At 38.8% G+C, this 25403-nt stretch overlaps 2 protein-coding genes across 2 annotated transcripts; both read left to right on the top strand.

Moving 5' to 3' along the window:
* The first annotated feature begins 102 nt into the window (after positions 1 to 102).
* Positions 103 to 5419, top strand: LOC102700949 (universal stress protein A-like protein). Its single transcript, XM_006645871.3, has 4 exons — positions 103 to 466; positions 630 to 739; positions 3210 to 3328; positions 5048 to 5419. Exons 1-4 carry the CDS (start codon positions 247 to 249, stop codon positions 5124 to 5126), a joined length of 528 nt encoding a protein of 175 aa, XP_006645934.2. The 5' UTR covers positions 103 to 246; the 3' UTR covers positions 5127 to 5419.
* Positions 5420 to 19947: 14528 nt separating this feature from the next.
* Positions 19948 to 21427, top strand: LOC102700671 (LOB domain-containing protein 40-like). The gene has a single exon (XM_040522565.1). It carries the CDS (start codon positions 20110 to 20112, stop codon positions 21118 to 21120), a length of 1011 nt encoding a protein of 336 aa, XP_040378499.1. The 5' UTR covers positions 19948 to 20109; the 3' UTR covers positions 21121 to 21427.
* The last annotated feature ends 3976 nt before the right edge of the window (positions 21428 to 25403 follow it).

Below are 25403 nucleotides of genomic sequence, written 5' to 3'. Positions count from 1 at the left end.
TGCCACGTGGCTGTGCAGCGAGCGCCACGCTCTCGTGCATGCGTCCACCGCTCCACCGCCTTCGGGAAGCTCTCAGCCGCTTAAAGCAAAGCCGAATCCAAATTTAATACGGAGTTCAATTAGTTGCTCGTGATTTGTCACACCGACTTCACTTCACCATCAATATCAAACCAATTAAGCAGATCGATCGAGCATTCGGAGCGAGCAGCAGCTAGCGTAGCTTCGTGCGCAGCGAGATTGCAGAGGATGGCCTCGCCGCCGGCGCCGCCGCAACCGCGGCAGCAGAGTGGGGGCCCGAAGCTGCAGAGGGTGATGGTGGCGGTGGACGAGAGCGAGTGCAGCCACTACGCGCTGGAGTGGGCGCTGCGCAACCTCGCGCCGGCCACCGCGCCGCCGCTGCTCGTGCTCACCGTGCAGCCGCTCCTCCCCCTCGGCTACGTCTCCGCCGCCTCCTTCGGCTCCCCTCGTACGTGGGTGGATGGATTCAATCCTTCAGATCCTTTTCCCCCCTCTTTGTTTATACCGGCGGGCGAAACCCCAGATCGATCGCCGAATTTCCGATTAAATCCGCTGCATCTGCTTGAATCCGTGGTTTAATTTTGGGGATTTGTGGTTCATGTTGTTGCTAGTGGGAACACCCGTTGTTGCGCCGGAGCTGATCAGGTCGATGCAGGAGCAGCAGCAGCAGCTTTCGCAGGCGCTCCTTAACAAGGCCAAGGAAATCTGCGCGCATCATGGGGTATGTATGTGATTGCTTTCACCTAGTATGACCAAAATTTATTTCTACTTACTAGTTAAGCTGTGAAAAGTTGGATTATTGAGCAGGATGTATAGTCGATCAGGGTGAGTTACTTCTTATCTTGGTGGCTGCTGAATTGCTCGGCACGTGCTAGTTAGTTCAAGATATTCAGCATTTTTAGTTTTTAAGGTATGAAGAAAGGACAGACACTAAATTAAATAGACAACTTATTCAGGAGCTAATCTTATATTCACTAAATCTACCCAAAGTTGGTGAATATTTGCATGATGTACCGTGGTCTCCAAATTTTGACATGCAAGATATATGAGCTCCTTGTCTTCATCACACCTTAGAGTTGGGCCCGAAACTGAAGCCATTGGGTTTTGGGTTGCTTTGAAAGTACATGCATCTAGGATTTCATTGGAGCTTTATCAAAGACTATCGTTCCTAGTAAGCAAAATAGCCAACATAAGGTAGATGCTCATACTAATATATGTTTTCTTTTTCAATTTTTTTAGTCAGTACAAGTAAGTAAATTTCCAAATAAATGTGAAAAATTAGTTGGTGCCTTAAAACCAAAGGAAACATGAACATATCTCCGAAGAATTTAGCCATGTGACAATCAAAATAAATGTTGAATAGTTTCATCATGCATGAAGAACCGACACTTTTACTTCCATTCCAATTCCTCTGTGCTAAATTATCTTTGGTTAACACTGCCCCTTTAAACAAGTACCACATAAAATCTTAATTTTGAGGAGCATCTTTAGTTCCCATAAAGCCTTATTCTTAGTATATAACCATTTGATCAAAGATACATAGAATAGACTGTGAATTGACCATTCTGATGAAGATTCCATCTAAGTGTCATTTTCATCATTAAGATCTATATGCACAATTCTAGCAACCAAGTTATGCCACAGAACGAGATTATAATCCAATCCTAAAAAACATTGAGTGGAACCGAACTCAGAAACGTTGCAATTTATGCACTTTTCCTTCAAACAATGTTAATTAGAGAATGATATTGCTCTAAGCACTTCCAAGCCACCTGTCATCCCAAAATCGGACTTGTTTCCCATTATTGACAACAAAAATACCCAGACCTAAAATCTTATCTTTAACTTTCATGAGACCTTACGAAAAATGAGAATCACCTGGTTTTTTGACAACTTTATTATAGTTTGATTCTTAAGATACTTCCTCTAAGCAGATTCTGCCAAACTCCATCCTCATTTATCTTCTATAAAAGACAATTTCTTAGGAGGCTTTGGTTTTGAATGACTACATTCTGTATCCCAAGTCCACCTTGCTCCTTTGGTTAGCAAATGATGCTCCATTCAGTCAATCCGTATTTCTTCTTCTGATTTATCACTTTGGTAGAAAAAAAGAGATCTATAATAATCACTTTTTTGGCAACTCCTCTAGGAACTTCAAAAAAAATATAACATATACAGGGCTAGTCAACGCTGAACTAATTAAAACCCATCTCCCTCCTACTGACATATGTTTGCCTTTCTAGATACTCAACTTCTTTCAACGTTATCTTCAACCAATTGCTAATCCTTTCTATTAAGCTTCCTAAAGTGCATTGGAATACCAAGGTATTTAAAAGGAAAAGCTGCTATTTCACACCCAAACAACTGAGAATATTGTTGCTCACGACCTCTCGGGCTTGGCCGAAATAGAAAAGTTCAGTTTTATGAAATTGATTTTTTTTGCCCAGAAAGCTTCTGAAAAATAAAAAGCAAAAGCTTCATATTTTTCGCTTTCTCTAAATCATGATCCATAAAAATTAATGTATAATCTGCATATGTAGTATAGACAATCCATGATCAATAAGATGTGGAACAATGCAGTAACTTGGCCATCATCTTTATTACGTTTGATTAGGGTAGGTAACATGTCAACTAAAATGTTGAAAAGGATTGGAGAAAGATGGTCACCTTCCCTTCAAACCTTTTTTTTGTCTGAAAATTAGAGCCGATCTGATCATTAAACATTTTTACTTGTTCGGTCAGTCATATCAGTTAGGAAAATAATGCCATATTGCTGGGTTACGGTATCCGATTTCGTATGCTTGCAACTGCAATTGACTTACTGGATAACTTTTGTTGTTGCCACCGCAAAGGTGTGGGAGCTATCAATAAAAGATACTGCTTTGTTATCAGTTGGCTCATGTCCATCTCGTCGTCCTGTAATTTGGTAGGTTATGTACTAACCCTGCTCGAGACCACATGGACTAGGTTCGATTTTTACTATCAACACATCAAAGGTAGTAGAATTGTGATAATTGTTTGAGCTGTTGTAAATTTAATTATGTTATTATATAATGAATGGTGAAGTAGGACCAACCAACAAAAAGAAATTAGCATGAGTTGATATGTTGATGGATATGTGTTCAATGATTATAATCCTTGCAACTGTGAGCATAGTATTATTGCATTACCATCTTGCGTCTATAATGCAGGTAGCTGTAGAGACAATGATCAAAGTAGGAGATCCTAAGGAGATGATATGTGAAGCAGCCGAGAAATTAAAAGTTGATTTACTGATCGTTGGGAGTCACAGCCGTGGACCTGTACAAAGGTATAGTTTGAACTTTGAAATGTTACAGTTTATTTTGTAGAAATTATGTTTTCTGCATGAACAGTCAAAATAATATCATATTTTCTTAGTAGATGAAAAACAAAAAGTTTACTCGCTTAATAGTTGGATAGGCAGTTTTTATGTATATATTATCCTTTCGTGAGCAATACTAAATGGATTGGCATAGGACCATAACACTGTTTGGTCAACAAGGAAATGCCCACAGTCCCCTCTGGAGATACTGTTGGCTCGATGTATTTTTATGGGACTTTTTTAAGGTGCTCCTAAGTTTGTTTGGATGGTCCATTGGACTTCAATCTAACGGTTGGTGTAATCCATTGCCTCACTAGTGGTAAGACCAATAATAAGGAAATTGTTAATTTATTTGCATGTGCTAACTCCTGTTCACAAGGAAGGTGGAATTGTTAGCACAAAATGGTGTCACTTAATGCGTTATAAAAATTTAAATTATGTTGTGTAAATTATATTTCATATTTCTGGATGCAAAATTTGGAATCATATTTAAATCGTATTTAGAGTTAGAAATCAACACATCAATGCAAATTTTCAAATCAAATATGAAAACAATAATACATAGACACTAAAATCCAATCTGTATTTTTTAGAAAAATAAAAGCCATAGAAAATGTTTATTTGACGTCCAGCTGTTTGAATTATTTGTGTAGATTCACATATTCCAAATTTGAAATTATGTTGACGTGCTTAGTTTCTGTACAAAGCATGCATGCATGCATTACATGTGTGATTAAGTTTAGAATGGACAATTATGACAGTTGATGTTTTCCTTTTGTGCCGTGGTGCATTAACTGAAAACAGAAAATTATATTTTCATTACAAAAAATGGATGAAATAATCAATGGTTAGGATTTGCTGTACCCTCTTGCCTCTAGGAAGGTAAGAAGGAGCACTGTAAAATAGCTCATTTTTATGGGTCTCTTTATATACTGCTTATAATTGTTGAGTTTACTGTAATTGAGCACATATAAAAATAGACTAATATTTTTTTTTTGTGGGTGAAGATATATAATATTTTTCATGTTGAGCCTAATTATATGATATTTTGGTGAGCAAGACTAAATGGATTGACACAAGAGCATAACACCATTAGGTTCAACAAAGAAAAGCCACGGTTTCACCTATGGAACTATCATCGTCAGCTGGATGTGTTTTAGTGCTGCTCTTTATAAGCTGGTCATAATCATATTAAGTTTACTGTACCTAGTACACTATAAAGATATAAGAGTAATATATTTCACAGGTGAAAATAGCGTAATATTGTATCACTCAGTGATGCAGATGCAGTGATTGCCTATCCTTTTTTCTCAGTTTCAGTAGCTTTCATTCCTTTCTTTTCTTTTTTTCTGAAACTCAACAGCTTATATTTTGCTATGTTCCTATAAATTCCAAAACTCAATACATGTCGGACTTTCTCCATTTTCATTGGTACTAACTCTTGGCATTCAGCTATATATCCTCTCTTAAACAACTGTTTTATCTGTAAGTAAGAAAACAACTCTGTTTACATAACTACCTAATTACATGAATAAAGTTCTCCTGATTCCAAATATAGCAAACTCAAGTGCTTGTTGCATAAATTTATTTCCAGTTTACATGAAACTCATCCTGGAACTCTGGAAGAGTGAAATGAAGCATGCGTTCTGTTGTGGATTATCTGACCGTTGCTTATTGTTGCTGCAGGCTGTTTCTTGGAAGTGTCAGCAATTACTGTATGCATCATTCGAAGTGCCCAGTTCTTGTTGTGAAGAAACAGGAGTGAATAATCCTTCGAAGTCTCAATAAAACTCATTGCGTGTTGTCGATGTATTGTCCTCAAGAATGCAATGAACAAAGCGGCACTGGATGATATTCAGATTATTGAATGATGTATAGTGTAAATAGTCAAGATTGTCTTGAAAATAAATAGCCGGCTTGAGTCTGTAAAATAAGGGCCTTTTCCTTAGGGGGTATCATACAGCTGGTATCTATTGCAAAACCAAAGACAAGATGATCACCCAACTTGTGTGTATATATGTGTGATATTTTAGTGCCGGATTCACAATGTTGTTCGTCTCTTCCATCTTGAATGTCTATGTCCGCGCATTTGTTGGTTCTTTTACTCATGCTCATCGGTTTGCTTTTAATAAGCATAAGCAAAAGTGGGCTTATTAAGGGTTAAAAAATAATTTATGTGCAAAACTAAAAAGAATTTATGTGCAAAACTTTTATATCATGATTTTAGCAATCTAAAAGTGACTGAAAAATAAAGTATGATAAAAAAATTACAAAATCATCTTTAATTTTAAGTTTTAAGTTTACACTTTCACTTATGATTACCAAAAAATGGATTTTCTCTATAGCGGACAACAAAACAAAGTTTTTTAAAAGAAATTCAACAAGACAATCGTAAGGCCCTCTTTGTTTCAGCTTAGAATGATCGTAATTTTGATTATAATATGAAATGAATAATTAGACAAATAATTAGATTATCGTGTCAGCTGATTATAATCTAAAGCTAATATTACTGTAATTTAATAAGCTCCTCCAAAAATATTTTTTCAGTTTATTGAGTATCTAAATACCCACTACCCTTAGTTATGTTAAATTAATTCTATATATTAGCTTAGATTATAATAATCTAGCTTATAATAATATGTTTTAATAATCCAGATTATAATAATTCTAAATGGAAACCAACGGGACCTAACACGGCTAGACAAGAGTTAACAGCATGTTTGGATGTTTTACTCTAGTTGCTAAAGCTGTGCCTTGGCACATTTTATGTGGCCAATAATTTGTAGACAAAACTTTGGCAAAACTCGGTAAAAAAATTCTGATGAGGTTGGACTGGACCGGCCATACTAAAAAGCCTCCGATAGGATCTCATAGAATTTTAAGTGTGTTGTTTCTTTGTTCCAAACAAACACTAGATAAAAAAATTTCCTGAACATCATAATCCTTTAAAATTTCTCCCAATAATCTTTGTCCCATGGCTTTAATTTTCTTTAGTACAGTAAATCTTAAGAAAATTATATCACGAATGTGCGGGCCAACATGGATTTATAATGTTAGAATGGAACTTCGTAGAACTTGTGGAAGGGTGGGAGTCAGAGCCTACTTGATTACTTGAAGAACGGAGAGCCGTTAACTGGTACGAATAGGATGGACCATACTAATGTGCTGTCCATTTTGGGGCCAATTCAGCTTAGGAACTCAGCCCAGTTCATGAGAAATGAACTTGATCGTTGAGGATTCGTGGGTAGAGTTCCAAACGGGCCTGAATCTCACTATTAAGCAAACATCAGGTAAATATATATTACAACCCCTCAACTATCAGTGCCTAACATTAAGCCACCCCTCAACTATGAAATTAGACAGTGTACACGTAAAGTGAAATACAACCTAGTTTTTATGGTGCTTGTTAATTTGATATACAAATAGTATATATTTTTATTTTTATGGTACCTAGCAGCTAATATTTTAGTAAAAAAATATTATTTGGATGTTAAATTCATAAAAAAACAACTATTGAAACAGGGTCATGTTGGGCTTAGGAGGGCATGTTGTTGATTTTAGCAGTTAAAGGGGTGTAAAATGTTTCGTTTCATGGTTGTGAGGTGTGGTACAAATATTCAAATGAAATGTATCATATAAAATTTCACCAAGGATGAAGGGGGTTGAGGTTCTCGATGGGAAAAAAAAAATTTGACCCTGCTTTGTGAAATTGGTAATGACGTACAACTTGTTAACGCCAGATTTTGGCAAATAGTCGTTATGGATTGAAACGCGGTTGAAGACCGAATCGGATAGGAAGACTCGAATCGGCTGGGGACAGGAAAACTGGGTGTCGTGTGGTTGCAGCCGATAGAGTCCGGGTCGGACAGGAGTGAGAGTCCGATTGGGCCTAAAGCTTGAAGATAGGTTCGGTGTTTAACGGTGAGTCCGTGTAGATTAATTAGGATTTATCTCGAAGTTTGTTTAGGATTCTGTTATTTAATTAGAGTCCGAGCAATGTAAAGTCAGGTAGTAGCGGATTCTTATCCGGTTAGTTATTTCCCGGAGATATAAATATAGGTGCTCGGGGTCCTTGTATCTTATCTTTAGATCAATTCAATTTGGCGCATCGCCTCAAACCTTCGACTTGCTTGAGCTCTCGGCGCGAGGTTTGTCAGCTTCGCAGTGTAATTTCCTGCTCGTCAAAACCCGTCGATCAACTAGAGAAGGACTGCCTCGGTTAGATCCGATCTCCTGCCTAGTTGATCGGCGGGCTGAGTTCTATGACTGCTTTGATCTATTCTAGCTTAGGGTGGCGATAGTTCTCGATCAAGTCCTCGCGAGTTTCTCTGTTTAATCTATGGGCATGGTTTTGGTTAACTTGATTCTGTCTCGGTTCTGTCCGATCAGTCGAGTTAACAAGATTCGTGTTATCAGATTAGATCGAGCGCTCGTGAGGGCTTATCGCTGGAGTTCTAGCCAGCATTATCTTGAGTAATTTGTTGATTGGTTCATTAAGCTCATCGATCTTCGTGTTTCCATGAGTATATCGTGCCAGAGTTGCATTCTGTCTCGATTAGATCTGATCTATGTGTGTTTGGTACGATCTGCTTACAGAAAATTGTTCGATTGGCTAAGTTTAATGAGTTGATTGGTGGGTTACGCTTGTTTTCTATCATGTTATTCGCATGTTATAATAATTAACTAATCCCGTGGATAGTTATGCTTAGATCTGTACTGTCTCGATTAGGTTCGATATTCTAGATCTGGTATAAGTATGCATGTTGTTGGTTGTTATTGTTTTATGCTGGTAATTAGTATAGTATCCTAGTTTATATTTAATTCCATATTTAGTCTCGTATCGGCTGTCAATTTTGCGTACAATGAGTACTGATCCGATCGACTGGTTAATCTTGAGACTATCTCGTTTAGGTCCGATCTATTAAGATTAGTTGGCTGGTTGGTCTATTCAGTATTCATCTTGCTTCTGAATCAGCCGATTGGGCATATTTATGTTTACTATTATGAAATTCCTGTAAAGCCGATCGTCTAGTCCATCGGCTAGGGTCCTGGGACGGTATCGGCTATCCGGCCGATAACAGTTTTAGGGTTAACTGTTTTCCATGCTATATCTTGTCAGTTACAGGATCAACTGACTGGCACGTCCAGTATTTCTAAGAATTAGGTCCTGCACTGGAATGGTCTAAGTTTGATTTCCAGACCTACGTGTGTGATCGTTGATTGTTATTTTCAGTGTCAACATAACCTTCGTCCTATTTTTTCTTTGTTTGTCCATTTCACCACCCGTCTTATTTAAAAATTATTTAAAAAACTTTTTAAAAATTAGTCACGCGTAAAGTACTATTCATATTTTATTATCTAATAAAAATAAAAATATTAATAAAAAAATTCAAATAAAACGAAGAGTCTATCATTATATTAAAAAAATAAAAAAATAAATTTATTTGGAGAGGGGGGAGTAGTTTTTAGTTTTGGTGTTCTACCTGCATCTACTCCCCTTTAGCTATTGTAGTATTCTAGAGGAAGTAAGAAATGTGGCGAGATTAAGAAATATAGCTATTATTTTGGGACAATTTTTAAATATTAAAGCTATATTCGGAAGGAAGTTATAAGTAATCCAATATATGGAGACTAATTTGCCTTCTCTAATCAAGCTAAATAAGCGCATTTAGCATATGTTTGGTCGTGAGATGGGTGGCTGACACGTGTTTGTTGATTACCCGCACTTATCTATAATGCTTGTTACTCCTACAAACTTCCGTCGTAATGTTAACTTTTTTTACGCAGTTATATTCTAGAACGGACAAATTACTTTTTATATCGGTGTCCACTAGTAATGGGGTAAAGCACTTGGATTATTTCATAAAGTTATTTAACTCTTAATTTTTTTTATCTCGGAATATATAAAATTTTAACTTATTCTATTTTAAACCCAACCTTCAATTTTGTAGGGAAAAAGGTTGGCCTATTAGCACCCCTAGGTCTCTGGTGGGAGAGTGTAAATTTCATGCAGTCAAGAGTTGAGTAATCAATTCGGATAGGTGCTAAGGGCATATACAGTATATATTGGCCAGGTATGGAGTGCAAGATATACCCTGGTATATACCTATAGCTCCGTCCCTGCTCCTTGGCTTAAACCAAGCAGTTTAAGCTGTAGCGCACAACCAAGACATGCATATTCTCTACAAGCCGAGCCACCAGCCGGAGCCCCTTGACAAGTGTGTAGTGTACGCCCTAATGCGGGCCGTGCTAATGCTGCTCACGCCGCCCACTTCACAACATGCCATATCACGCGGCAAGTGCCCGCCGCGCCGCTAGATTCTCTCCCACCAAACCACAGACTCCTTCTGCCCAGGACTCAACCCCATCGCTCGATCGAGCAAGCACCGCAATACTACTAGTATCTTTTTTATACCAATCCAACCAACGGCGACAGCGACGGACGGGTTCTCAGCCAGGGGGGATGTAACCCGCAACCAACGCCCATGGATTCCAAAAATAAAAAAAATGCGTCTCCGGCAACTCGGCACGCAAGTGGCACTCGGCCTGCCTGCCTGCCTCCCGCTCCCTCTCGCTCGGTGGTCACGCATATTTCATCCGTAAGAATCAGCTGGCTGGCCAGCCAGCCAACCAGGCGCCCGGATTCTCCCGTCGTCTTCCCCCTCCCTCACCACCTCCGCCGCTTTCAAAGGCTTCGACGGTTTCCGCCGAACAGTGCCTCTGCAGTATTCCATTCCAAGTTGCACGGAGGAAAACCGCGTTGGCGGGGAGCCGTTGGGTGGGAAGTCACGAGCCGCGGCCGCGCGTTGCTTTCGCTCGCGCGCGGTCGAGGCCGGGCAAAACCGCTGCACCGCCCAAGGCACCGGATGACCGGAGGGAGGGAGGCGTTATCCCCTCGCTCGTTGCTGGTTTGACTCTGGATTGACGGGGCCCCATCCCGTCCCTTCCCTCCGAGCGGGGTGGTGACCAACTTGGGGGCGCTGCGCTCTGGACGGAATGCTGGAATCTCTCCAATCCGTGGGTGGCATATGCATGAACCTGCGAGCGAAACCGATCGGTTTCGAGAGAGACGGTGGCCCCCAGAGTTTCGGGAAAATATCTTTGCCCGCCCAGGCGGCCATGGGAGCATCAACTGTGTTTGCGTGGTTTGCCACGTCTCTTTCGGAGAAAATGTCATGAAATCGTAGGCCTGGTTTAGAGTTCCCGAAAACTTTTCTCAAAAACATTACTTTAAATCATTAAATATCTAAATAAAATATTAAATATATATATAAACATTAAAACTAATTACACAGTTATGGAGGAAATCATGAGATGAATCTTTTCAGCCTAATTAGTACATAATTAGCCATAAGTGCTACAGTATCAATATATGCTAATGACGGATTAACTAGACCCAAGAAATACGTCTCGTAGTTTTCAGGCGGAATCTGAAATTTATTTTGTAATTACATTACGTTTAATACTTTTAAATATGTGACCGTACGCGTCGATGTGACATTTCATCAAAAAAAATTTTAAACTAAACGCAGCCTTAGTTTGCAAAAAAATTTGCAAAAACATCACATCAAGTTTTTGACACATATTTGAAGTATTAAATGTAGTCTAAATACAAAACAAATTTCAGATTCCGTCTAGAAACTGCGAGACAAATCCTTTGAGTCTAATTAATCCGTCATTAGCACATTTTGGTTACTGTAGCACTTATGGCTAATCACGTCCTAATTAGGCTCAAAAGATTCGTCTCACGATTTTTTCTATAATTGTGTAATTAGTTTTAATGTTCATATATATTTAATGCTTTATTTAAGTGTCCAAAGATTCGATGTGATGTTTTTGGAAAAGTTTTTGGAAACTAAACAGGGCCTTAAGGAAAGATTCGATGTAATGTTTTTGGAAAAAGTTCAACTGCCATGCTAAGTTAACTTACCTTTCTCGTTTTCCACGCGCACGCTTTCCGAACTACTAAACGACGTATATTTTGCAAAAATTTTCTATAGGAAAGTTGTTTTAAAAATTCATATTAATCTATTTTATATTTTTTTAAATAATTAATTAATCATATACTAATTTATTACTACGTTTTCTGCGTTGGGGTAAGTTAACTTACCACCCCTCGAAACCCCTCGAAAGAACGCGGGCTTAGTATAATAATTAAATGTGAAAGACTCTAGGGACAATTATATGTACAAGTATTTAACTGCCCTGCAGTAAGGACGTATATAGAGGGTGATGGTAGGCCCGTATCTATACTACTACATACGTTTCAAAATAAGCGTATGAAATAACAAACAAACAAATATACATGGATATATGCTAATAAAATCAAATTGCCCCTCTGTCCAAAACAAATATACCAATTTGACAATAATGTCATAATTATTTTAGAACGGAGGTAGTACATAATAGATACTTTAGAACACATGTAATATATAATAAAAGAAAAAGGTTTAAGACGAAGGTAATACCCATTTGAAATTGAAGATGACATTTATTTTAGAACGGAGGTCATATGCAATAAAATAAAAATATTTTGCTTATCTAAATCTCATTTCTTGTGATGTGAAATTAAGCTACTCCATCTATTATTTTGACTTATTAGTATTAACTAGATTAATATGAATGCTAATATTTTATATAATATTGATCAATAGATAAGTCAAAGTCTTACGTTATAAAATGAATGGAGTATTATATAAATCCATTTCTTAAATTATGTATTTTTAATTCACGCAAAGAGGCCACGAAGGGCAGTCAGCCATTGTCATAAGGAAATAAAAGAAGGGGAAAACATAATTCTATATATACTGCTCTAGTCGTGTGTTTTACAAGACATCCACTTGACGTTTCTCCTACAGCTTGAAGAAAGCGACACAGAATCCAGGAACAGAACTACATTTGTATCCATCATTGCAATTCATGCGGGCCAAGGGTTTTCCATTTTCCAAATCTGGGGCCGAGATGATATTGCTATTCCTGTATCCCATTTATTGCAACACAGGAATTTTATTCTATTTGCATTTAAAACTGTTCTAATTTATTACTCTCTCTGGTGTTTTTTACTCACTGCATTCTAAAATATAAGGCACAACCATTTTATTCATATGTTTCAAAATATAAGACATGTATTAATTACATTGCTACATGCATTGGTAAAACAATAAACTAAAGCAAAAATAGATAACATGTATTGGTTTGTTTGGAGTAAATAAATATATGATAAATGTTTATTGGTCTTTGTATAGAAGATGGTTGTGCCTTATATTTTGGAACGGAGGGATTTGACAATTGTTAACTTTTGAATTTATGCTTGACTGTCTATTTTATTTAAATTTTTTTGGACAATTGCATGTGTCATTGATCTGAAACATTGTTACAAAATTAACATTAGAAAATTGCAAATGTGACACTAACATTATTTTTCTAGTGACATGTCCTCATAATATAGAAAAAAACATGTGTTGAATTTGCAAAAGCCCCTAAATTTTTTGTGCAAATATGAAATGGTATAAGTTGTTTAAAGTTATTTTAGTAATAAATTAATAATTATATAAATTTTTCAAACAAAATGAACGACCAAATATAATCTAAAAGGAACCACATGAATTTGACAACGGAGTAGGTAACGCTTAAACAGAAAACTCTTCCAAAGAATTTTCTGTCCTTTCTTTGAAAGGATTCGTTGAGCCCATGTATACTCTCTCGGAAGAGTTTTACTTCCGAGCAATGCTGCTGTGTGATTTTTAACTGACGAGGATAGAGAAGAGCCCAAAGAAAATGCTGTCTTGCCAAAAGAAAAAAAAAGAAAATGCTGGAGCCCAGAAGTAGCCACCTGTATCCAGATTCCATGGAGAGGAAAAACACATGCGTCGGTGGGGCCAAGGCAGGCAGGCAGCCGATCGCTGGGAAGCTGGAGAGAGAGCTCCCTACTCCAACAAAACCGGAAACCTGGGCTCCCAAAACCGTGGACGCAGCTGCCTGTTTTCGGACCGATGGCGATGGACGGCCGAGTCCCGGAAATCTAGGGAATAATTGCGCACAATCACGACGCCATCACGCTACAGTGTCAACCAGTACTACACTACTGTAGTAGTACCCACCACCACCCTCCTCCCTCCTAGGACCAACAAGGCTCTGGCTGCCGCTGCCACGCGCGCGCGCGTACGATTTTTGCCACGGATTGAACACGAAAAATCGGAATCACGACGCCGCGCGCGCTCACTGTCACCTCACCGGCTCACCCCCACCACCCCGACCCCACCCCCGGCGTGCGTACGCGTGGGGATGCCCAACTCCACGGCCGCTCGCAACTCGCAGTACTAACCTCCGTCCATGAGATCATGAGATCATTTTTTAAGTTTGTAGATACAATATTTAAAATTTTTTATCATTAATATTTTTATTTTACTGTATGATAAAACATAAATAGTACTTTATGTGTGGCTTTTTTTAATTTTTTTATAAATTTTGTAAATAAGACAAATGGTAAAAACTTTGGACACGAAAATTAAAAACTGATGTTATTATGGGACAGATTAGTAACTACTATTACTGTCGTGTTTGATGAGGGGAAGATGAGGTCCAGTAGAGGTTTAGTTATTAGTGTGAAAAACATAGTAATATATTAATATATAATTAGTATATATTAGTATGTAATTAATTATTAATTATTAAAATATAAAATAGATTAATATATTTTTTAAAAAATTAGCCTTTTCTATTAAAAATTTTTGTAAAAAAAATAAGCGGACGGAAAAAAACAAGGGAATCTAGATAGAAAAATGGTGTAGCCGAACGCGGCCGTAAAATTCAAACGCTGAACGCTCAACCTAGAAAACTCAAAAATATATTTTTTTTGGACGGAGTAGTAAGGCTTAAAAATAAATTTTAATAGAAATACACTAAAATCTAGTCTAAATTAAGCTTAAAAGTTTAAAGTTTAGCTCATAGGTACATGCAGAAGCCAAAAGATGAGATGGGAGCTGTCAGCAACCACTTGTGTTTTATATATATTTTTTTTAGGCAGCAACCACTTGTGCTGATCAAACACCGTATGTGTGTGTTGTACTACTGTGGTAGTACATGGCTGTAGATGTGTGGTGTGTGAACGAACGTAGACAAGGGAGGGGGTGGTGGGCTTAAACAACGATCAACTGGAGCAAATGGTGCGGGCCTGTCTCCTGGATTACGCGAACCTGGCACCCCTTGGATTCAAGAAGACCCGGGTGGGTGGGGGGATTCTCCGGATTAACAATCCTAGTACAATTTTTTATTTCTTGGCCGGTGAGCATTTCTTCTGTATATTTTTTTCGAATCCGCTAGTATAGATGCTAGCAGTTGCAACACGGTTGGCCTTTCAAGACTTCCCTCGATATATAAATACTAGAGAATGGCTGTGGTTTAAGTCCTTTAGAGAGGGCAAGCTGTATAAACCTATGGGATTTGTATATGCTAGTCTTACTTATGGATAGATTAATATATCTCATAAGAATAAGTTCCATAAAACCATGTACAAACTTTATAGCTCATATCTCCGAGCTTCCAATTATTCTATGACTCCGAGAGCCTATGAGGGATTGATCGTTTGGTTTTTTAGAGAGAAAAACAAATAATATATTTGTAAATAAAAAATAATACATAGATAATTTTATTTACGCATTTCTAATGATTTAAAAGTCAAAACTGAAAAATAAAATACAATATAAAAATCCTAAAATTAACTAAGTTAAAATTTTGAATGTTGGCTTATAAGAATAAACAGAAGCGAAAAGATGGAGCGTGGGTACGTAGTTAATAGTTTGAAAGGTTGCTATAGACTGGACAACTAATTGTATTTTCTGATAACCAACTAGTTTTCACATACATCGATGGTAATCCATAGTGAGATTTGCAGCGACTAAGCTTGAGCGGTCGCCTAACTAGCCCAAGAGATGGCTCTGCCACTGAAGTTCAAAGATGTGTTTTTTTAGTAAAAAAATTCTTATATGCATTTAGGCTCCATTTGCAGAATACAAATTAATTTGTCAATGATACAACTATAAAACAATAGCATTTACACTCTGCATAATTAAAACTCGGTGTTCAATAGTATTAACGCTTGAACAATAGTTCGTTAGCAATTTCGATTGAAAGTGGTGTTCTTCGCAAAATAATTATCTTGTTTACTAATATCGTTTTGACATAATACTGAGATGCATCATTCTGCAACTAGGTGGTACGGTGTTCGTGTTTTATGTGGAAGGCCCGCAGTTTAGTCCACTATTATGGTTTCTTCGATAGTCCTAATTCCCACTAACTTTCTATATATTGGACAGGAATAAGAGATGGTGCTTGGCTGGTACGATTCTCTTGCGCCAAATAATTTTGTATGTAAACTATTTTATGAAAACATACATTATTTTAAAAATGAAATCCCCAAAAGGAGCTAAAGATTAAAAACTAGTATTCTGTTAGCAGAAGTCGTAGTACATTTTCCCGTGTGCATCATAATTTTTCTTGAAGTTTTCTATGCTGATTATCTGTTGTTGAATTCCAGAGAGGAACCAATCCTTGGACGATTATTTGGGTGTTTAATGAAAAAAGAAATCAAACGGCATATTTATAAATAAAAAATAATTTATAAATAAAAATATTATATACATGTTTTCAGTGATCTAAAAGTCAATGCTATAAAATAAATTTTAGTGAGAAACCTTAAAGTCAATTCAAAATTTAAGTTCTAAAAAATAAAATTTTAGTTTATAAGTACTCCCCATGTCCCAAAAAAACGAATTCTCTGTTTTCCGTGTCTAACGTTTGACCATCCGTCTTATTTGAAAATTTTTTAAGAAATTTAAAAAAAATTAGTTACACGTAAAGTACTATTCATGATTTATCATCTAATAAAAATAAAAATATCAATCGCAAAAAAATTAAATAAGACGAAGAGTCAAAAATTAAAGGTAAAAAGTGGAAAATTGGTTTATTTTGGGACGGAGGGAGTAAAAGACGGTGGGTGTAAGAATAGGAGGCATTTGATACACCCGTCCAATTTTTTTTCTATTCTATGAATAAGGTCGTGTTCGTTTGGGTAAAGTTAAGTTAACTTACCCCGCGATTAATACATGATTAATTAATTATTATTTATTAAAAAATATAAAATAATTTCTTAAAATAACTTTTTTATAGAAAATTTTTGTAAAAGATACACTGTTCGAGAAGCGTGAACGAACAAACGCGGCCTAAGCCATCCTACGAAAATTGGTCAATCTATACGAAACTTTGAGACGCATAGCCCTCAGTTTGGCTGAAAAAGGAAAAGAATAATATGCATGCCTCATCTCAGCGCAACGCCAAGTGGGCGACCCAAAAAGCCAATTTCCTTAAACAAATCGCTAACCGCATTCAGTTAACGTTGATTGAGTCCATCAACAGATAAGCACGAGAGGACGAAACGGGAGTGAGACGGAAGAGAGAGAGAGAACAAAGTGGGTACAGGCACGGGTGCAACAGCCAAAAACCATGGAGACGAAGGGAAAAAAGAACAAACGTGGGTTTCTTGGGGCGGATGACTAGGAAAGGGTGTAGAGAGAGAGAGGGGAGATCCGGAAACCCGCCCACGGTATTGGGCGCGCGCGCCCACAGAGGCAGCGGAAACAGGGGCCGTCGCTGTACGATTTCCACAAAACCGGGAGCCCCCTCCTCCCCTCCTTTCCAGTTTCCGCGGTACGTGGTGGTGTGGCGCCGCGGTCTGGGCTCCCTAGCTAGCTTTGCCTGTTCGCTCGCTGGGTGGGGGCCACGGGGACGTGGACGCCACGCGCTGCGCTGCGCTGCCCTGCCCCCGCGCACTCCTCCTCCTCGGCTCCTCGCCTCTCGGGCACGCACACGACCCTCTCCTTTCCCTGCGCCCTGGGACCCACTGCCGGTGCTACCCCCGGAGTCTTGGATCTGCTTGCTCTCCTCGCATTAAGTATGGGCAAGGGTCGACCCGCGGATAGTTTAGGGCCAGCTCTACTTCAACAAAATAAACTAAGTTTTATTTTAAAATAAAATTTAGTTCATTTAGTTGAACTAGAGTCGACCCTAAAATATCCACGGATCGACCCATGGCCATCCCTACGTCGCAACTCCTCTCCTCACGCGAAGTGTCAGAGCAGGTTAATCATAGCAGCATACTAAGGTCTCGTTTAGTTCCTATTTTTTTTCCAAAAACATCATATCGAATTTTTGGTCATCTAAATAAAGCATTAAACATAGATGAACCCAAAAACTAATTGCATAGTTATAGAAGAAATCTTGAGACGAATCTTTTGAGTCTAATTAGCCCATGATTAGCCATGTGCTACAGTACCAACATGTGCTAATGACGGATTAATTAGGCTCAAAAGATTGTCTCACGGTTTCTAGGCTAGCCGTGAAATTCGTTTTTTCATTTGTGTCCGAAAACCCCTTTCGACATCTGGTCAAACATTTGACGTGACACTTCTCCCAAAAATTTTCTCAATCTAAACACCACCTAAGGCCTTGTTTAGTTCCCAAAATTTTTTCTAAAAACATCACATAGAATTTTTGGAGACCTAAATAAAACATTAAACATAGATGACCAAAAAACTAATTGCACAATTATATAAGAAATCTTGAGACGAATCTTTTAAGCCTAATTAGTCCATGATTAGCCATCAGTGCTACAGTAACCAACATGTGCTAATGACGGATTAATTAGGCTAAAAAGATTCGTCTCGCGGTTTCTAGACTAGCGGTGAAATTCGTTTTTTCATTCGTGTCCGAAAACCCCTTCCGACATCCGGTCAAACATTTGACGTGACACTTTTTTCAAAAATTTTCTCAATCTAAACACTACCTAAGGTAGTATACTAAGGTGGTGTTTAGATTAAAAATTTTTTTGGGAGAAGTATCACGTCAAATGTTTAATCAGATGTCGAAAGGGTTTTCGGACATGAATAAAAAAATGAATTTTACGGCTAGCCTAGAAACTGCAAGATGAATCTTTTGAGCCTAATTAATCCGTTTAATCCGTCGTTAGCACATGTTGGTACTGTAGCACTTATGGCTAATCATGGGCTAATTAGGCTCAAAAAGATTCGTCTCAAGATTTATTCTATAACTATGCAATTAGTTTTTTGATTCATCTATATTTAATGCTTTATTTAGGTGTCCAAAAATTCGATGTGATGTTTTTGGAAAAAAAATTAGGAACTAAACAAGGCATTAGGGGGTTTCTCTGCTTTATTTAATACTTTCGGGGGCGGTTTCTCTGCATTACTGCAGAAAGACACTGTCATGTGAGTGACACAGCGATTCAATGATAAAGACGATACCGAAACATTGTAGCAACAGTACCACTAAAACACTATTTATTACTGTAGCAAGTACTGTAGCACTAAATCTTATCCATCCGTTTTGATCCACGAGATGTACCAAATTCATATCACTATTCATCTATGATCTCATCCCATACTTTCGCTTCGTAACATAACATGTTTAACTTTTTCTCGTAACACAAGATGTTTGACTTTTTTGATTGTAATGTTTGATTATTTGTTTTATTCAAAAATTTAGTATAAATATAAAAAAAATAACAAGTCGTGGTTAAAGCTCTTTTGATAATAAATTAAGTCATAAATAAAATAAATGATGTTTTCATAATTTTTTAAATAAGATAAATTATCAAATATTATAGTTTAATCTCACGTTATAAAATGGAAGTAGAATTATACGATACAACAGCGTGGCGTAGGCAAACATTAGCCACGATTACTCGGCGACGATTTTTTACTGTGTTACAGGATTGTAGAAGGGAGGGGGAAATGAGCTGGGTCCCGGCGGAATTGTTTCGTTGCAGAATCAGAGTCATTGCCACGTCGAACGACCTGTGGTTTGCTGTAAAATCAACGGACGGCCTTGCCGTTGTTTCTGGAAATGGAAGCTAGTGGAAAACTGGAGCACTCTGCTAGTTCTACGTCGCACTGCCTTGTCTGTGTATCATAATAACTTTATCTTTTAGTTTTTATATAATATTTTAATTCTTCATCTTATTTAAAAATTTTTTATGATTAATATTTTTATTATTATTAGATGATAAAATATAAATAGTATTTATGCGTAACTAATTTTTTAAATTTTTTTATAAATTTTAAAATAAAACAAATGATCAAAAGTTAAATACAGAAAAACAAAAAATAAAGTTATTAAGAGACACACGAGTTAGTACTGCTATACGTAACAGTGGCAAAAGTGTGTACTGCTGCTAGTGTACTCCGGGACGACGCGGCGGGGTGGTAGCGGCACGCGAGAGATAGATAGAGAGAGAGAGAGAGAGAGAGAGTGGGGGAGGGAGGGAGGAGAGCACGCGGTTCCACCGAAATCTCCCGGCCGTGGCGCCTCCAGTTTTGGAGGTAGAATCCATTCCTCGGACGCGGCTTGGCGCTTAAGCCCCCAGTTAACCCACGCGGGTGGGCCTCGCGCATGCTTCTCCTCGTGTGTTTTTTTTCCCCTGCTGCGGCGCCGAATCCCGGGCTTCCGAAACCACTGGCGCCGAACCCACTTATAAAACAGGCACCCCTCTCTCTCCTCCGCTCCCCGTCATTCTCACACCAAACATCTCATCTCCGAGGCTCCAATCCAACGAGGGCAGTCGAGTCGCATAGGCTTGGAGAAGAAGAAGAATAGTACCGCCTCGGTTTCTCCAACAAGTCCGGCACCCAGTTGATAGGAGAGCGCGACAGGGGTTTCCGGAAGCATTTTCGAAGATGCGGATGAGCTGCAACGGTTGCCGGGTGCTGCGCAAGGGGTGCAGCGAAGGGTGCACCATCCGGCCGTGCCTGCAGTGGATCAAGACCCCCGAGGCGCAGGCCAACGCCACCGTGTTCCTCGCCAAGTTCTACGGCCGCGCCGGGCTGCTCAACCTGCTCGCCGCCGGGCCCGACCACCTCCGCCCCGCCGTCTTCCGCTCCCTCCTCTACGAGGCCTGCGGCCGCATCGTCAACCCGATCTACGGCTCCGTCGGGCTGCTCTGGTCGGGTCAGTGGCAGGCGTGCCAGGCCGCCGTCGAGGCCGTCCTCAAGGGCGACCCCGTCGTGCAGGTCTCCTCCGAGGCCGCCGCCGCCGCGCAGGCCACGCCGCCTCTCAGGGCCTACGACATCCGCCACGTCGCCAAGGACGCCGAGGCCGACGCCGCGGCCAACCTGCTCCGCGTCGCGCGCGGCGGCGGCCGCACCCGCTTCAAGCGCGCCTCGTCCAGCTCCAACTCCAAGCACGGCGCCAAGCTTGCCGGAGCAGCCGCCGCCGCCAAGCGCCGCGCCGCGTCCCCCAGCAGCAGCAGCCCGACGCACGAGCCGGAGCCCGAGGCGGTGGTCGTCGTCGGCGACCATGACGACGACCACCTCCTCCTCCACCCTGCGCTGAGCCACGAGGCCCACGAGGAGGAGTCCGCCGGCAGCCACGACCATGACGACGGCGACGACGACCATGTGGTAGAGGACGCCGACAACAACAACATGGCAATCGACGACGTGCCGCCGCGGGCGGGATCGGAGGACACCGAGGTCGAGGCGGGCTCACACGTGAGCCAAGCCGAGCAGAGCCCCGTGCCGGTGGAGGAGGACGAAGAGGAGGAGGTCGGGCTGGAGCTCACGCTCGGGTTCCAGCCGCTTGTGCGCGCCTCGAGGAGGAGGTCGTCATCGGCGGAGGCGCGCTGCGACCTGAGCGGCTTGAGCGCGGAGTCGAGCCGCATGGGCCTTCGGCTCGAGCTGCCGGCGTGAGAAGCGGCGTCGCGAGCCGCGACCACCTTTTCTTAGGCTAATAGGAGAAGACAGTTTTGTTTTCGTGCCAGCAGGGAAACAGGAACAGAGCAAAGCATCATTATTAGTTTTATTTTTTTTTCTTTTACAACTTTTCCTTTTTTTTGTTTGATCTGCATCGTTGTAGGATTCCCATGTTCTCATGTACTTGTGTGATGTCTGCCTGTACAGACTTTCTCAGGTTCGGCTGTGACAAAACTTGTTCAAAATCGATAGAACAATCCAGATATCTGGAATGGACAAAAATTGAAATCCAATTATTCTCCAAGAATTGTTGTAGTATAGGTCACTTTCTTCAGGTCCTTATTTTAACTTTTGTAAGATTCTTGCTAAGAATTACAAGCCTGTTGAACCTGATTGGAGGCCACGAAAATTATCAAAATTACTCGAACACAACCTATTGTGATTTCGTTGCATGTCAGTCCGAGGAAGGATTGGATACATTAATCCCAGCAAGAAGGCCACGGTCCCATTCTCCAAACATTCAGTCTGATCAACAAAGTTGCATCTTCTCGAAATGGCCAGCCGCCCGCCTTTCAACAATTTGTACTCGAAGTTTCATAAGCCTGATTAAAGTAGGAAAAAAAACAAACATGATTCAAATAGAAAAAATAAAACATTGGTGATAGATGGCTTCTTTCCAACCAGGTTTTTTTTTTTTCATGAACCTGATACAAGCGACTTTGGACCAATGCTGTATCGACTCCGTGGCAGCCTGATTGTTCATTTGATCAATTTGTCGGAAATCAGAAACTTTTCTGTGAGAAACAATCGGAGATTTTGATCCCAACAATAGGACTGCACAGACCCCACCTTCCCATGCCAACACCCAGTCAAGCCAACACAGTTGCGGCTTCTTGAAATGATTTTGCTTAGGCCCTGTTTAGTTGCCAAAAATTATGGTAAAATTTTCACGTTAAACGTTTTGATCGGATGTCGGAAGGGGTTTCTGGATACAAATGAAAAAATGAATTTCACAGCTCGCCTAACAAGCGCTAGACAAATCTTTTGAGCCTAATTAATCCGCCATTAGCATATGTTGGTTACTGTAGCACGTATAGCTAATCATGCACTCATTAGGCTTAAAAGATTCTCACGATTTTTTCTATAACTGTGCAATTAGTTTTTATTTTTATGTATGTTTAATGTTCCATTTAAATATCTAAAGATTCAATATGATATTTTTGGAAAAAAATTATAAACTAAACAGGACGTTATACCTGATTCAGGTAGGAAATAATAAATCATGGGGATACAGGGCAGTATGGGTCGCATGGCCTCTTTCAGAGCTGCAGTACCAGGTTTTCCATGACCTGAATACTTGGCATTTGATGATCCAAGGACCACAGGCGAAGTGAGTAACTGAATACACCACAAACATGACCCATCACCAAACCACATGAGGATGGGCGTTTTGGAGAACATATAACAAAATTATTTGCGTTTAAAAAACAATAATAGACTAAATCATGACCGGAAGCACCATAGCCATTCTAATATCAGTCGATTCTCTTTGTGCCCTAAAATAATTCTATGTACAAATTATTTGGGTTTAGAAAACAATAAGTGATAAATTACTGAATTTGTAGTTTGGAATTTCAAAATTTTGAAAAGTAATCTCATTGAAATTTCAAAAAAAAAAACTCAAACACATCAAATTTGAAAAGCAATTTTGAACGAACATGAAGTTCAAAAATTATGGATGTTGTCATAACAATATGTCACCTTCTGTCACCATTATCACTCCATCCAAAATTTATCCAAGCTTGTTAATATTTATATTTCCACTTTTCTTATTAAATGCAAAATTTCAAAGAAAGATGAATACATATTTCAGCCAATATAATAGTTTATTATAACTGAAAATTATCTTACCGTTTTGTAATATTATAGGGACAATACAATCATTTCAGAGAAAAATTTAATGGTCAAAAGAATGGGCGTGTAGGACAACAATATAGAAACTCAAGGGTATTAGACAAAACTTAAGGATGTAGAAAGGATTAGCTAAATATTGAGGGGCATGGAAATTATTTTCTCTTATAAGATCATGGAGCCTTTGGGATCAACCTGCATCTTGTCTTCCTGTTGTACTGCCACCTCCTCTTTCTGCATTGGGGCTATTGCATAACTGACCCTGTTTGAAAGCCTAACTACATATTTGACTTTATTTTTTTCACTTTACAGATTTGACCCCAGTTTTCAAAATTGAAGGCGCCGGTTGACCCTAGTCTGTTAAGTGAACTTAACGGTGTTAAATGAGACATGAATGGATGGTTTTACCCTTGCATATTTGACCCTACTTGTAAATGTTTATTGCACATTTGGCCCAATTTTGTACACCTATCCTTTGTAACAATTAATTTGCTTGTATTATTTGATTTATTTATGTTTACTATTTGAGACAAATTTCTTTGATATTTCAGTGAAGTTTGATTAAATTGACAAATGTAGTAAAATTTGAACTAAATTCAGCTCAAAACTTAATTAATTAGCTCAAATCCAAATTAATTTAAACAAAATCTTGACATGTTTTTGCCTACTTTTTTTTTAAAAAAATTCATAGCATATTGCCCAAAATTGCCAAACTGCACACCTTGAAGCTGAGACAAAAAAACGTATAGTTTTTGCACCCTTGGTATGGTAGGATTACGTGTAGGCTTCAATAGCGTAAAACAAAACTTTTTGCTACGTAAATCAGGAACCATGTAAGTAAAGAATCATGGATCATTACCACACGACGCGTTGTGCAGCAGGATGTGCTAAGCTCTGTATTTTTTTTATGATTCAGTTTTTTTTTGGCATTAGTGGATTTGGTACATCACACGGTCTATTGTATGAAATTTGTGAAAACTGACTAACAACTAGAGTTACGTGTATATTTTTGTACATATTCTACTAGGATTGAATCACTGCACCTCGGCTAGACGTCACAATTAATGCGGCTATTACGTATGATTTATGAATGAATGTCCTATGGAAGTATGGATCTTCCAATTTGATTGCGTACTAAAATATCATCAGGCAAATAGAGCATCACATTCTCTCTTCATATCGTATTGTTTCTCCTAGTTATTGTTTTACTTTTACACATCTACCTTTTATATTAATTAAGAGAAAATTTGGCTTCAATCGATCCTCTGTGATTTCCGTGGCAACACATGTGGTATCATCTAGTATCCCCATATAATTGTACAGAAAATTCATCTAGCCGAGAGAACATCATGTAGTATAGTTCATATTAAGTAGCTCCAAACTAAAACAAGAAAATAAATCATGTCAAATTGCTACGTTCTAAGCTAGTCATTCTTTCTATTCGTTGCTACTATCTGACTAAGTAGTAGTTGTTATTGTTTTTACTTGATTCAAAATTCATAAATATGTTGTTGAACCTTAAAACTACAAATTGGATGCATGATTTACTATAAATATATGTGGAAGGGCAACACTTTACCTATTCATTGACTACTTTACCAAACAATCTATTTTATTATTACAATTAACATGCTAAGAATTGTACAATCAGTTTTATTTTCAATATGCTATATTTTAATCTCATATTGAAAGCTTGGATAGTTATGGGTATATGACTATCATGAAACATGACTTGCTCGTCTGCCCGTGCATCTCAATGTAAAAAATGATCAGTTCACATAAATGCATTTTCATCGTGGTAGTTGTTTTTATTGCATTGGGATCTTGATGAATTCGATAAGGACATTTTGCATAAGCACTCCCTTACTGTTAGTTACTCTTACCCTTTTGAGTTAGAGCCTTTCTCTTGTAGTCATTCGCTCCATATGATCACAAGATTGTGGCCACTTAGTTTCTTTGACAACGGAATTGAAATTTGTAGAGTTTGAGACGAATAGTTGCTATACAAACCTAATTCTCTAATTTGGTAGTAGTTATTATCAAACAGTTTCAGTGCAACTTGTTCTAGAGATTAGCTATTATGATATGTCACTTTTGGTTATGCTAATTCAAACCACCAGCTTATGTGCAACTGGATATAACTATATATAAGATCTTGTGAAATTAATGAATGTTTATGTCATCTTGTGTGAACATGTTTATTTGAGTGCTCTTGATTCACAAAGTAGTAGTACTTGTAACATTTAAGAAGGCTAACATCATTTTTGTGTGCTTAGTGACACACTTTTATGAGGCTAAAACAATGTGTGGGATGTTTTGGTAGGCGAATGTCACATTTTTATGTTACGGATGAAACACACAACAATACA

This window comes from Oryza brachyantha, chromosome 1 (assembly GCF_000231095.2).
Source record: "Oryza brachyantha chromosome 1, ObraRS2, whole genome shotgun sequence".
NCBI classification, from domain to species: Eukaryota; Viridiplantae; Streptophyta; class Magnoliopsida; order Poales; family Poaceae; genus Oryza; species Oryza brachyantha.
Note: the sequence above shows the minus strand (reverse complement) of the source record. Positions and strands in the feature narration are given on the sequence as shown.